The sequence below is a fragment of the Catharus ustulatus genome, chromosome 6 (assembly GCF_009819885.2).
Source record: "Catharus ustulatus isolate bCatUst1 chromosome 6, bCatUst1.pri.v2, whole genome shotgun sequence".
Lineage (NCBI taxonomy): Eukaryota > Metazoa > Chordata > Aves > Passeriformes > Turdidae > Catharus > Catharus ustulatus.
Genome location: NC_046226.1, coordinates 2,051,901 through 2,066,819, shown reverse-complemented (window position 1 = coordinate 2,066,819; position 14,919 = coordinate 2,051,901). Strand labels below are relative to the sequence as shown.

The window sequence follows — 14,919 nt, the reverse complement described above, 5'->3', positions numbered from 1 at the left end:
GGAACAATTCACTGTTGATGTGCCACTTTCCTCCATAATCTCCCATTAAAATATGGATTTATCATGAATTTACCTTGCTCAGCTTCTGCCATGGGCTCAGATCCCTCCCCCAATGACATAGCTGTTGGTTCCTGCAGTCCCCTCCCTGCCAGATGGGGACATCCTGAGCCATCCCAGGAGGACATTGCCCTGTGGGGCTGTGCTGTGTCCCACTGTCCCTCTCTGCAGAGGTGAAATTGCAGAGGAGGCTGCAGTGACTCAGTCCCTGCTCGTGGGCATTGCAGCATTCCCCTGCGTGCCACACATCCCCAAGGTGCCAACATGTGAGCAGGCAAAACCCCATTTCCCCAATTCCCTGTTCCTCACCATCAAATCCCTAAAATAGATCTCCTTGTATGGATATTCAGTCACTTTTTGGTCTTTTTATCTTGCTGTCTTCCCCTCAGTGAAATATTTTCTACAAATTCTGTCTGGATTTTTTTTTTTCTCTGCTATCCAAGGATATTTAATTTTTGCCCTATTCCAGCATCTCATGCCAAGATTAATACTCCAGCTGCCTGGAAACTCTGAATTCATTTGTTTTGTGTTCATTCTTGTCATCTTTGAGCAGCTATACATCTTGTCTGCTATCTCTGTGTCTGATCTTGCAGAATCATTTCCTCCATATTTTAGCCAAACTTTTCTCATGGATAACTTCTCTTCTTTCCATCTGTTTGCTACTTCTCTATCAGCTCCCTGTTTTCTTTCTTTTTTTATTGCAAATCCTTCCCCCATCCATTTTTCTATAAGTAAGCCCCATTTATTGCATGAATTCTTAATTTATGAATAGCAAATCACAAGATCATCTTTGCTGTCTCCCTCTACTACAGGCAGGATCATTCCTGGTGGGTTTTTGATGAATGTTTTCTTTTTATTTTTTAAAATTTGTTGGAAATTTCACAGATTCTCATAGAAAAAACCTTTTCATCTGTCCAGGGAATGTAGGTTAAGGCAATTTAAAGCCATTGCTAATTGTCCTGTTATAAAACTGGAGATGGATTATCCCTTCTCCCCACTTCCCTGCTGTCTTCAGTGTGCATGAAGGTTGTTATCTTTTCCCTGTCAATCCTTTTCTAGCCCAAATCTCTGCATTCCCCTCAATTTTCCCCCATTAGTCACAGTTCCTAGAACTGCCTGGGCTGGTGCCCTGTGATCCATGCTCAGTTCCAGCTGCTGCCTGGGAGGTTTTGCTCTTTTGGGGATGTTTCTCCTCCATGATTTTCACATGGGGCAGGATTCAGCTGTGCTGAAAGCCACAGCTGATGTTTCAAGGATTCTTTGATTTGAAGAGAGCCCTGGGATTTGACATTGGATCCTCTGAGCTCATGGAGAGCTGGGGTAGTGGAGAAAGATGGAATTTTTTTAGTGTGGAGTGAGAGGATTTTGCTTTCAATCTTGTTTAGATCTCACTTTCTTGAAAACACTTGAGTACTTTGAAAATGCTCCTGTTGTTGTCTGTGAGAATTGAACAATTTCCCTTAGGAAGTTTGTTGGAGAAATGGGAGGAATGAATCCATGAGATTTAAGCTTGATTTAAAGAATGTTATAAGAATGAATGAGAGGGACTTGGAACAAAAACCTGGAGGGACAGGACAGGGGGGATTGGGTTTAAACTGGGAGAGGGTGGATTTAAGTTGGATATTGGGAAGGAATTCCTGGCTCTGAGGGTGGGGAGGTGTTCACAGGGTGCCCAGAGAAGCTGTGGCTGCCCCTGGATCCCTGGAAGTGTCCAAGGCCAGGCTGGACAGGGCTGGAGCAGCCTGGGACAGTGGGAGGTGTCCCTGCCATGGCAGGGGTGACACTGGATGGGATTTCAGTTCCCTTCCAAACCATTCCATGATTCTCTAAACTCAGGAATCCCTCACCCACAGTGCTCATTTAGCAGGATGTGTGAATCCAAGCAAAGTTGTGGCTGCAAGGTAACCCCTAAACCAAGCCCAGTGTGAAATCTGTGCTAAATTTATGGAAGTTGTGTTGCCTTTTCTCTTTCTCATTGGTTAAAAAAATACTACTGGTGTTTATAAAAAGCCTCTTGACATTTGAAACTTCTCTACTACTGTTTTCCTGCCCCAGTGAAGTGTTTCTCCACATAACTCAACATCAAGAAGCCCTTGAGGATTTACTTAAATCAGTCAGGGGTGGATTCTTGTGAGTGGATTCCCTTTTACCTTTGTATTTCATAGTTATTTTCTTAAATAAAAGCCTGGCAGTGTCTGAGACACAAAGGTTGTGATAATTTCTTTCCTAACACACTGGTACTTCTTTTGGCAGTGACACTGTTCTCAGGGAAGCTGCCTCAAAGCTCAGCAAATATAAACATCTATTTTAAAAGAGGTTATTAAAAATATTAGCTGTGCTGCTACTTAAATAAACACATGAAGAATTCAATTTACCCCAGTGCTTGAGTCCTCTTGGACTTGTCAAAATCATCTAAATTAAAGGGAGCAGGATAAATCACTTTGTGTTTTCTGGGTTGGACATCCCTGACTTTAATATAGGAGAGAATTTTACTGGGAAAACTTTAAACAAAAGTAAACATCCCAGAATAATTTGGGTTGCAAGGGACATTAAAGCTCATCCATGGCAGGGACACCTCCCACTGTCCCAGGCTGCTCCAAACCCCGTCCAGCCTGGCTTGGACACTTCCAGGGATCCAGGGGCAGCCACAGCTTCTCTGGGAATTCCATTCCAGCACCTCCCCACCCTCACAGCTGAGAATTTCTTCCTCATGTCCCATCTCAATGTCCCTTTCTGCAGCTTAAAGCCATCCCCCTTAGTCCTTCCATTGAGAAGTTAATAATACAGGAAATATTAAAGCTGAGCTGCAGGGTTTGAATTCAGGATTCTGGGGAGAACATCATCTGTTTGGAAATTCTCAGAATGGATTTTTCAGCAGATCCTTTCTTTTCCCCAAAAAAAAAAAGACATTTAGGATGTGCCAATGTGCACAATCACCCAAACCCCTCCTCCTGAGGAGGCAGCTGTGAGTCAGCAGAGTGGGTGTGCAGGCTCATCTGCTCCATCCAGCTCCCTTGAGAATGAAATATTCCTAAAATCCAGCCTGTGCAATGTGGGCTCTGGAGTCAGCTTCCAGCAATCCACACTCCTCTTGTGCTGGGAGCAGCTGGATGGAAATAAAGATTGAAAAGGGAAGTTTGAATGGACTCCCATCATAAAGATTGAAAAGTGGAGTTTGAATGGACTCCCATCATAAAGATTCAAAAGTGAAGTTACAGTAATTTCACTATTATAAGCTGCACCATTTTGACTCAAATTTTGGTCTGAACCCGAAGTGCAGTTTATAATCAGGTGTGGTTTATATATGGACAAAGAATGAAAAGTTGCTGTTTTAGTTTGGAGGACAGGTGTCTGCTGAGAAAGGCAGGAGCTTCTCTTTGAAATGGAGAATGGAAACCCCCTCCTTCCAAATTATTATAATTTTGAAATCAAGGGGCTCTCAGGCAAAGATATGGGAATCAGGAATAATTAGGTTCAGTTGGAGCAGTGCTCCTGTACAAGGTGCAGTTTCCCTCTGGAGCTCCAGTGGGGATGTGGAGAAATCCGGTTTTCCTCTGGAGTCCAGTGGAGAAAGGGGCTCCCTTAGTGTCCCAAAACCTCTGTTTTTATCTTGGTAAGAAATGTTGGGCTCTTCCCCCTGGCTGGAGTAACTCCCAATGGGATGCAGTAATTTTATCAGTGCCACAGTGGGACTCAATGGCCATGAGCAGAAAATGACTGGCTGGAGGAAGGATGGGCTGTGAAAAGATAAAGAACACTGCCCCAGCTGGTTTATAAACCATGGCCATGAACAGGAGATATCCCATGAGATAAAGAACACTGCCCCAGCTGGTTTATAAACCATGGCCATGAACAGGAGATATCCCATGGAGATAAAGAACACTGCCCCAGCTGGTTTATAAACCATGGCCATGAACAGGAGATATCCCATGGAGATAAAGAACACTGCCCCAGCTGGTTTATAAACCATGGCCATGAACAGGAGATATCCCATGAGATAAAGAACACTGCCCCAGCTGGTTTCAATGGATGCCCATTAGCAGAATATCTCCCAGGGAGATCAGGATCACTGCCCCACCCTCAACAGATGATGATAGAACAGAAACCTTTGATCACACTCTGTGTTGTAACGTGCGGCTTATAGTCAGGTGCGGCTTATAATAGTGAAATTAGTATTTGAATGGACTCCCATCCCTCCCTCCATCCCTGTGCTGCTTCCCTGGAGCTCTCTGAACTCGTGGCTCACTCTCAGCCCTGCTCTCTTGGTCTTTAAGAACTGTTTGTGCCTCCCAAAAGCGCAGCAGAAGGGATTCAGCTGGGGGTGATGGGCTGCCTGTGCTTGGCTGGGATCCTTGGCACGTGTTCCCAAATTCTGTGCATCCCTCCAGAGCTCTCTGGAGGTTCAGCAGTTCATGATGTAACCCTGGCTGCTTCCTGTTTTCCAGGAGATGACTTCTCACTGATCCAGCAGGAGATATATATGGTTAAGGAATGCAAACATTGCAACATAGTTGCCTATTTTGGGAGTTATCTCAGGTAAATCCCATTTTTTATATCAACATTCCTCCTAAAACAATCCCAGGCTGGTTTAGTCCTTGTATCCTCATTAAATTTTCTTCCAGAGATTGAATTGCCCTTGTTTTGGTTTTTTTTTAAAGCCAACCCAATTGGCTTTAAAAAACAAAAGTGACTAATATTTTGTTTTCTCTGCTGGCCAAAAGGCTGGAATATTTTTATCGCTAGGAACAGAAAGAAATTTTTCCCTTGGAGATTCTTACAACACATCCAGTCCTACTCACACATTTATCAGTTCTAATATAAAAGCAGCTCATTATTTCTCTAGAGCAGAACTGCCTGTGGATATTTGATTTAATTATAATTGTCTGAGCTGTGAAATATGGCTGGGGATAAAAATCTGAGCTGCTGGTTCAGAACATTTTTCACAGTTCTGGTGTGACAGAGGCAGAACCAAGGTGGTGTCAGCTGAACCTCCCATTAAATATTCCACAGGAAATCAGGAATATTCTGAATAACTCTGCCATTTATCAATTGGTTTTGTAGGAACAGAAATTTGCATTTTGCCTACTTGGTCTTCTTTTTTCCACAAGATTTCATCTCTTTTTTTAGCCCATCTTGGAGGGCTGCATTTAAATAATCCCTGCAGCCCAAATGGACTCAGCTGGAATTAAATTTCTAATTCCCCATTTTTCAGGGTGTGCAGAGTTTTTTAGATATAATGAGGAAATTTCAATTTAAGATTGAACCACTGAATTTAGTGAAATATTTCATGTATTTTGCTGATAGCAGCTAAACCTCAGGTGTTTTATTGTAGAGTTCAGGCACCACAATAAACATAAAAACACCATGAAAACATAAACATTATGTTTGATAATGTTTAAATATTTCTCAGGGACTAAAAATTTTGTTTTGGCATAAAAATTTTGTTTTGATTGATGGAATTTCTAATTGATAACATGAGAATTTTTATTAATAACACAAGAATTTGTATTAAGAACAGTACAACTGCTGGTCATGTATCAAAATGTTTATTTTTAACAGAAAGTGATCAAGACTAGTAGAAAATAATTGAAATAATGAGGATTAACTCTGTTCTGCATCCAGATCAATCAGCTCCTGATGCCTGTGTTTTAATTTTGTTTTGGCAGCCGTGAGAAGCTGTGGATATGCATGGAGTACTGTGGTGGGGGATCCCTCCAGGACATTTACCATGGTACTTGGGCAATTCTTTTCACTTTTTTTTTTTACTTTGGGAAGCTTTCTACAAAGAAGAAAAATAAATATGAAACCTACAGGGAGCAGTTGGCACTGGATGTGGGGGTTTGGGGGGGCATAAAGTGATTTTAGCTACAGTCAATGGATTTTGAGAGCACTTTCCAGCATTTTTAATATTTATAATATTGACATTTTAATATTGACATAATATTTGACATTTAATATTTGACATTTAATATATTTAATATTTGACATTTTATGGCACAACACTTGGATAAGGACACTGTGCATGGGGTGAGGAAGCAGTTTTCATTGGGAAATCTCAAAATTTGATCTTTACAGGGGGAAAATTATTCTTATTGCCACCCCTGTGAAATACCATCTCACTCTTGTATTATTTTCCTTCCTGAAGTTTCATCTGGAGTTGTTGATGCTGTAGAATAATTTATTGGAGTTGATGGAAAAACAACTCTGCCTTTAAATGATAGCAATGAGGTTTTGGAGCTCTTTCTGCTTTATTTTTCAACTGCTCAGTACAAATTCTTTCAAACAATTCCAAGCCCCTTAGATAATCCCTGATATAAAACATTCCCATTTCTAATATTAAAATTTTAGCAGAAGTCACTTTTAGTTTTTTGACAGAATACTGCAAAATCACTTGTAAAATAATAATTAGGTTGTGTGAAAACAGGATTTCTTTTCACTGTGGGTATTGTCTTCTGTGATGGTGCTGTTTGGGTTTTTTTTTACAGAAAGCCTTTCTGTAAAACAAGCAAACAAACCCCTCTTTTGAGCTCAGGGTACAACACAGATCATGTAAAACCAGCCTTTATGGCATGGATAAATCACTTTGTGGCTGCTTCACAATGTTATTTATGTGCTGTGTGTTGTAAACTTAATTTTTGAATCTTTATTTCAGTCACAGGACCTCTGTCAGAGTTGCAAATTGCTTATGTGTGCAGAGAAACTCTACAGGTACTGTACTCCTGCAGGTGCACAAGAAAATATTTATTCCATGTAAATAAATACAGAAAATCAGCTCAGTTCCAGCACTTCTATTGGGAATCAAGCAGAAATCAATAAACCAGGATAACCTGTTATTTTCCATACTGTAAATAAAAATGAGCAAGAAATTCTAGTGTGATACAGTGCAAATATTTGCTGAAATTTTGAGCTGCCTGCCCACCCTGTGGTGGTAAATTTAATGGTGTGTGGGGGTAAAATACTGCAACCAGATAAATAAAATTCAATTTGTGACTGCTGAAATGCAAGATGATGAAGCATCCCCTATCTGCAAATCTCAAATGTCTCCACTTCCAAATAAAATATATTGAGAAAATTAAATTTATGAAATGGAACTGGTTTTGAAGGATGTTAAAAATGGCAGAACAATTCATTGTGTCTTTTATTTCCAGGGTCTTGCTTATTTACACATGAAGGGCAAAATGCACAGAGATATAAAGGTAAACTTGGAAGCTTCAGAAATTTCTGTTGTGGTTCCAAGTGCAGGAAAACTATTCCTGATAAAGATTTTTTCATTTATTTCGTTTTAGGGTGCAAACATTCTCCTAACAGACCATGGAGATGTTAAATTGGGTGAGTTGCCTGAGTTTTGTGATGTGGATTTAAAATGTGGCACTTGGGGACATGGCTCAGTGCTGGACTCCATCATTTAAAGATCTTTTCCTAAATTATTCCATGATTATTTGGGCAGTGCTGGACTCCATAATTTAAAGATCTTTTCCTAAATTTTTCCATGATTATTTGGGGCAGTGATGATAGAAGGTGATGCCAAAGTGTGTATCCATGGGTTGTGTAGGAGATGAGAAGTTTTGTGGTTGATGTATTGTGAGATGGAAAAATGATCTAAGAGAGGAACTGTGTGTAGAAAGAAAACTCTTTGATTTGAACTCCTGTCAATGAAGACATTAATGATCCTATTATTAATCTGCAACTGTTTCCCTTAATGAATTTTTAATTTGGGTGAGACTTGTGATTGTTCTTTCATAACACAGCAAGATTGGGCTCTGTGAATTCTGAAGCTCTGATGGTTTGATTTTATTTTCCAGCTGATTTTGGGGTAGCAGCAAAAATAACAGCCACTATTGCAAAGAGGAAATCCTTTATTGGCACCCCTTACTGGTAAGAAACCACTTTGATTGCTGTGCTGCAAAGCTGAGCCTGTATTTGTGCCAGAAATCCTCAAACACACACATATGTCTATAGAAATTGCAGAAATTCCCTTTCTTCCAAGTAAAATGCCCAAAGGGTAAAAATCTGGGAAGCACTGATTGGAGCTCATCTGTTGCTGTAACAAAAGCTCCTTGATATTTGAGGCAGGGTTGTTTTTTCTCCCAATTTTATTTTTGCAGAATATTTTCTCTTTATTTTGAGGGGGGATACCAATGGTTATTCAGTTTCTCAACCTTAAATTTGTAGTGACTGAAATAGTGTCTGATTTCTGTGCAGACAGGAAACCAGATTTTCAGACTTATCTTTCAATCATCCTGATTAATGTCTGCACGAGGCAGCATTTAGTATGCAAATATTCATTTGTAAATCTTGAGCTGGACTAATATGCAAATTTAGCTGGGTTTAGGCATCACTGGGGTGCAGAGGAGCTGCCTGGGCTGGTGATTTTTGGGCAAACAGCTTCATCCAGACAATGAATTTGTGAATTTGGCTTTTAATTGTTATTTTAATTTTAATTGTTGCTGCCCTGGAGAAGGAGGGCTGAGGTCAGGGAGGTTTTCTGGTCATGAACACATTTCCTGGTGTTGTTCTCAGGAACCCCCAAAACACCTCTGGGTGCTGAGGACATGTCAGGGTGGATTCCCTGTTGGGAATGGAGTTGTGTCCAGAGGTGATCCAGATGCATCCCCTCTCCTAAGATGTTTATTTAGATCCATGAGGAGCTTTTGAGTTCTCTGTGTCCCCGCCTTGCTCTTTAATGTGACTTTTTTTGCTGTGTTCCTTGTTTGTTTTTATTATGTTTTCTTCAGCACGTGTATTTTGTGTCCTTTAGTTTGTTTTCAGACATTTCAGAAGATTACCCACTGTGTAAAACATAACAAGTTCACATTAATTGTCCTTAGATTCAAGATGTTTACAGAGCTTTAGGAAAAATAAAAAACAAACTTCTTTGTAGAACAATACTGAACCAAATGAATAATCGTGAGTGTATAGCTCAAATTAGTGTGTAATCATTTCTGTATACTTTAATAAAAACTGTAAAAGTATTTCTGTAATGATCCAAACCCAATCTGAACATAAAATCCTTAATTTACTCCACTGGACATAAAAATATTTGTATTCCTCCTGTTCATTTCCTCCTTCCTTTCTGAGGGGGAATACGAGCTATTTAAATTACAAACCTCTATCACAGACATCCAATAATTATACATTACATTTAATTCCATTTTTTTTTTGCATGTGCACACTTTTGCAATTGTCCTTGAGAGCAGGAACTGCAGTGGTGTTGGTTTTGCAGGATGGCCCCCGAGGTGGCGGCGGTGGAGAAGAACGGGGGGTACAACCAGCTGTGCGACATCTGGGCCGTGGGCATCACTGCCATCGAGCTGGCAGAGCTGCAGCCCCCCATGTTCGACCTGCACCCCATGAGGTTTGTGCCAGGGGGGTTCCTCTGCTTCCAGAACCTTCCTGAACCCCCAGGAATTGGGGATTCACTGGGCGGGAATTGTCAGGATTCGCTCGAAGCTTCTCTGGAGCTCAGAATGAGAAACTTGCACCAGGAGTCCTTCAGTGTTTGCATGTCTGATTTCAAGGCATCAATCTGATAAAATCTTGCATTTACAATGGGAATTCCAAGCACAATCATGAAATTGTTGCATTTTTGGTGGGGCCTGGCTAGTGGAAGGTGTCTCTGCCCATGGCAGGGGGTTGGAATGAGAAGGGTTTTAAGGTCCCTTCCAACCCAAATCATTCTGGGATTCCACAATCAAGAATCTGATGAACAGGGACAGATTTACTGCTGATAGGAAGTCACTAGAGAATCTGTACCCTAATATTTAACAGGATTATGGCACTAAAAATACTTTATTTAAAGATAAAATCAACAGATTCTCTGTATCTCTCCTTTAACCCAGTGCAAACTCCATCCAGTCTCACCAGTATGATTCTCACCATAAAGTGTTAAAATATTTAGATTTTAGAGTAAAATTAATTTCTTTTTTACCACATTATATCATTATTCTTTCTTTCCCTTTAGGGCTTTGTTTTTAATGTCAAAAAGTAATTTTCAACCACCAAAGCTAAAGGAAAAAGCAAAATGGTAGGTGGAGCTCTTTTCTTTGATTCATATTTTACTGGAATTATGTGATCCTTAAGGTCCCTTCCAACCCAAACCATTCTATGATTTTATAGATAAAGGGGGAAAATATTTATTATTATTGAAGAAGAGACCCTTCTTTGGTGCTCTTAGTATGTTCTAGAAGAAAAATCTTTATCCTTCCTTAATTTCTGCCATAGGGCATTTGCCCCTGTCATTGGGCAATTTATTTTTAATTTATTTATTAAACCCTTTTCTGGTTTATTTACCCTATGAGAAATTCTAGTGCCATTCTTGGTTTATTTTCTGTACTAATGTGTTTTTCATGCAAGTTCCACGAATCAAATGGGATTTTTCCCCTATTTTGTTAATTTGGAAATGTAATTATTCAAACTGGAGGTGAGATACCTGCCCAATATTCTGCTTTATCCCACCCTCTTGTAATCTGCTTAGCAACTGGCTTAAAATCAATCATACCTTGAAAAATTCAACATAAACCCTCCTTTTCTTTAAGGTCAGCAACATTCCATAATTTTGTCAAGATAGCACTTACAAAAAATCCAAAGAAGAGGCCGACAGCAGACAGACTTCTCTCTGTAAGTCACTTGGGACATTTGGTGACCTCAGGGTGAGATTTTTTTTGCTTCAAAATGAGGAACAGGTCAGGAGGAAACCAAAGGGAAACCGATTTTCTTTAAACTTATAACTCAGGTGGTGAAATCTGAAGGAAGAACATGTTGATCAGCTGTTAGCAAGTGGATTTTGTTCAGTATTTTTACACAGTTTTGTACAACTTTTAGCAAATTATAGAAATTGGCTTCATGTTCTGAGTGGTGCCTCAGCCTTAGAGCTGTGTAGAATTTGGACTTTCCTGATTCCCCAAAATTCCAGCAGCTCTTGATGTATCTCTGCTTTCCCAAGCTTTGAATTTCTGATGTAAAAAATGAAGTTCAAGTGTAATTTTTTGTTTGCTTGGAGTTTAATTTGCAAGTGTGCCCAAACATTGTGTTTCCATATTACTGTTCTTAGAAAGTCCAGCATTGAGGAATCCTTAAAATAGCAGCTGAATCTCCTGAAAGCACAAAAAAAAATCAGTAACTACTGGATGTTCATTACTGAAAGTTATCTGTTCATTGCATGTTAAAACTTCTTTTTTTGGTGTGATTACAGCACAGCTTTGTAGGGCAGCCTGGCCTCTCAAGGTCTTTAGCAGTTGAGCTGTTGGACAAAGTCAACAATCCTGAGAACCACACCCACTATGGGGAAGTTGATGATGACGATTTTGAGGTGAGAACAACTTTTATTGTCTGTCCTTTGTTAAAAGTGGCTGTTTAAAGCCTTGGTGTGCTTTGGGAATGTGAGATGATGCTCAAACAGCAGCTGCTCCTTGTTCTGCTTGGTTTGGTTGTGGCTGGTTTGGTTGTTGCTGGTTTGGTTGTTGCTGGTTTGGTTGTTGATTTTGTTGTGGCTGGTTTGGTTGTTGGTTTGGTTGTTGGTTTGGTTGTTGGTTTGGTTGTTGCTGGTTTGGTTGTTGGTTTGGTTGTTGGTTTGGTTATTGCTGGTTTGGTTGTTGGTTTGGTTGTTGCTGGTTTGGTTGTTGGTTTGGTGGTGGGTTTGGTTGCTGGTTTGGTTATTTGTTAGGCTGTTGGTTTGGTTTGGTGGTTGCTGATTTGGTTGTTGCTGGTTTGGTTGCTGGTTTGGTTTGGTTGCTGGTTTGGTTATTGTTGGTTTGGTTTGGTGGTTGCTGGTTTGGTGTTTGATTTAGTTTGGTTTGGTTGTTGCTGGTTTGGTTATTGGCTTGGTTGTTGGTTGTTGCTGTTCTGGTTGTTGGTTTGGTTGTTGCTAGTTTGGTTGTTGGTTTGGATGCTGGTTTGGTTATTGATTGTTGGTTTGGTTGTTTCTGGTTCGGTTGTTGGTTTGGATGCTGGTTTGGTTGTTGGCTGGGTTTGGTTGTTGCTGGTTTGGTTGCTGGTTTGGTTGTTGTTGGTTTGGTTGTTGCTGGTTTAGTTTTTGCTTTGGTTGTTGTTGGTTTGGTTTGGTTGTTGCTGGTTTGTTTGCTGTTTTGGTTGTTGCTGGATGCTCTTCCCTCACTCTCCTCCTCCCCTGCAGCCTCACTCCGTTATCCGTCACACCATCCGCTCCACCAACAGGAACGTCCGCGCGGAGAGAACAGCGTCAGAGATCAACTGTGAGTGCAGTGATAACACACCTGTGTTAGAAAGAAATCCATTATTTATATTTATATTTATATTTATATTTATATTTATATTTATATTTATATTTATATTTATATTTATATTTATATTTATATTTATATTTATATTTTTGACGTGGTTTTGCTTTGCTAATTTGAAATTAAAAGAAAGCTTTTCTGGTTTTTTTTGTCTCTACATGTGGATTTCACAAAGCCACATAAACTTTCTCATTGATGAGATGTGTCAGTCTTAAAATCCAATACTGATTGGTCCTTGTTAGGTACAAGGGAGACTGCCCAAGTCTCAGCAGGTCAAAATTTCAAGAAACCTTTGCAAACCACCACAATAATATAATATAAATAATAATTAGATATGACTACAAACTAAATATAAATATAAATATAAATATAAATCTATTGATATGGCTATTTATATAAATATATTCAATATAAATATAAAGAAAGTTATTCTAATATAAAATAATATCATAAATGTAATAATTATTATTATTCAGAAATAAAATTAGCCTTAATGTTAATAAGCTACTCAGATGGATCTGAGCTGAAATGCTGAGGGTAGAAATTATTTTATCTCCAGGTTTGATCACAAACCTTTGGTTGCACCAACAGTGGCAGCTCCTGTGCACCACCTGCATCACACTCTGGGAAATTTGCTCTTGAGGAGCTTTTTTCTCCTTCTCATGCACTTCAAAGTGACAAGTGGTTCAGCAGTTACGTTTTTGTGACTTGCTCTTTGCTTTTGGCCTTTCTTGTGGCTTTCATATTTGCTAATTCAAACACTCAGACAGTGAGGCTGATGGTGACGTGCTGCTCCTTTGAGAGGCAAATCCAGAGTTGTGTACAGGACATTTAGATCTGTTCCTGCCTGCATTTCACTGCAAGGATCCCAGTGCATGATGGTGTGTGTTAATTATGAAATTATTGCATTTTGTAGTTGATAAGCTGCAGTTTGAGCCCCCTCTACGGAAGGAAACAGAAGCTCGGGATGAAATGGTAAGGACAGGTTTGGGGTTTATTTATTTACTAAAATTCCAGTATCTTCAGTATTTTGTGGTTCAACCCTTAGCAGCTTGCTGGAAAAATGTTTTTTAAGTTCCTTAAGTGACCCTCACTGGATTTTTCACCATAAATTTTTGTTTTCCTGTACTTATTGCTGCTTGGTCTGGACATTGCACCATTTCCAGCTGCTGTTTTTAACTCTAAGAAGAAGAACATAGGTTATTAATAATTGCTTTATAGATTGTTATCTCTCTTTGGAATTTGATTTTACTGCAGGGCTGGGGAATCCCTCAGGCCTCTTTGTGTGTGCTGGATGAGGGCTTTAAGATGCTTTAGTTTGACAAGGGGGAAATAAAATGACAATTTCTGCATCCTCAGGTTGTGGCAGCTGGCAGTGACTTTGCTTCACATTGGAATCCTTTTGTTGATGGAAGCAACAAGTAAGTACAGATAAAACCAGCTTTCACTTCTGTGACTTATGAAACTGAAAGAAAAATGAGTTATGTTAAAAAAAAATCAAACCATAAGCCTTGGTCCACTTGAATATTGATAAATGAAGGAGATGTTCCCCAGTGTGCAGGTGCTTGGTCAATTCTCTTGGAGAGTGACTTTTAACCTCTTTAACCACCACCAGTAACTTGTTTGAAGTTTGTAGGTGGGAAGTGAAGTGTAAATGCATGAGCAGGACAGTGACATAACACAGGCACAGTGAATTTCCTGCAGCAGAGCTGAGTTCAGGATCCTGTCTGGCCTCACACTTCTCCTCTGAGCCGTGGCTGTGGTTGTGACATCCTGTGACAAGGCCTGTGCACAGCCCTAAACTCGAGAAAGGGAAGGAGAAACCAGTTCTAAATGTTGAGTTTTACCAAGCTCAGTAACACTGCAGCACTCCTCCTGCTGTGGGTGTAATTTAGAACTCAGCCATGCAGTGTTGTGGGGTGAAATGTAGGGAAAGATGTGTTTATAGCTGGGATAAAGCAGGTCTGAAGTACAGCAGCACCACTCTCTCCAAGTTAGGACTGAATTCTTTTAGGTGTGTACCTTCCTTTTGCTGCTCAAAAGTGGATTCTGCCTTTAAAGGCAATCCCTGGATTTGCAGTCAGGAGTGTGGAGGTTCACATGTGGGGAAAGATGATATCTGGGCTCAAATCATTGCTCAGCTCAAAGAGCCTGTTTCCCATCTTTATTTGGAACTCAGCAGCAGACAGTGAATTTCTCTGGCTTTTTTTTCTGCAGATAAAAGTCTTGCGTAAGCTGTCAGCTGACATTGCAGCCCCCTGGAAGGCTGCTGGAGATTGCCAAGGATTTGAGCCTTTTTAAAGCATCCTGGTTTTCCTGCTCCCAGCCTTGTTGTACTCCAGGACTTTAGGGGGCTGAACTTTGGGGGGTTCTCAGCCTGAACTTTGGGGGGCCCTGCCCTGTTTCCTCCCCTCCCTGTCCCTGGGTTTGTTTGTGTGACCCTGCTGAGCTGGGAGTGCTGGATTTTCTGCAGACAGCTGGGATCTGTGGGGTCCAGGAGCAGGGAGGGCAGCTCCTCCTGCAGAGGGACTCAGATTTGATCCTGTTCCTGTGGCTTTGTCTGTAGCAGGCTGTGCTAAAGCTGCAGCAAACACTGCCAGGGCTATAA

The 14,919-nt window shown here is 40.3% G+C and overlaps 1 protein-coding gene across 2 annotated transcripts in view; it reads left to right on the top strand.

Annotated features, from left to right (window-relative positions):
• Positions 1-14,919, top strand: part of MAP4K5 (mitogen-activated protein kinase kinase kinase kinase 5) — a 55,094-nt gene that overhangs the window by 23,919 nt on the left and 16,256 nt on the right. For both annotated transcript variants that reach the window (XM_033062552.2, XM_033062551.2), the window contains exons 4-16: positions 4,503-4,593; positions 5,724-5,788; positions 6,710-6,765; positions 7,206-7,253; positions 7,344-7,386; positions 7,860-7,932; positions 9,281-9,412; positions 10,019-10,081; positions 10,593-10,674; positions 11,249-11,365; positions 12,188-12,266; positions 13,228-13,286; positions 13,671-13,732. In XM_033062552.2, the coding sequence (XP_032918443.1) occupies positions 4,503-4,593; positions 5,724-5,788; positions 6,710-6,765; positions 7,206-7,253; positions 7,344-7,386; positions 7,860-7,932; positions 9,281-9,412; positions 10,019-10,081; positions 10,593-10,674; positions 11,249-11,365; positions 12,188-12,266; positions 13,228-13,286; positions 13,671-13,732 (970 nt within the window). The remainder of the gene's footprint in view (positions 1-4,502; positions 4,594-5,723; positions 5,789-6,709; positions 6,766-7,205; positions 7,254-7,343; positions 7,387-7,859; positions 7,933-9,280; positions 9,413-10,018; positions 10,082-10,592; positions 10,675-11,248; positions 11,366-12,187; positions 12,267-13,227; positions 13,287-13,670; positions 13,733-14,919) is intronic.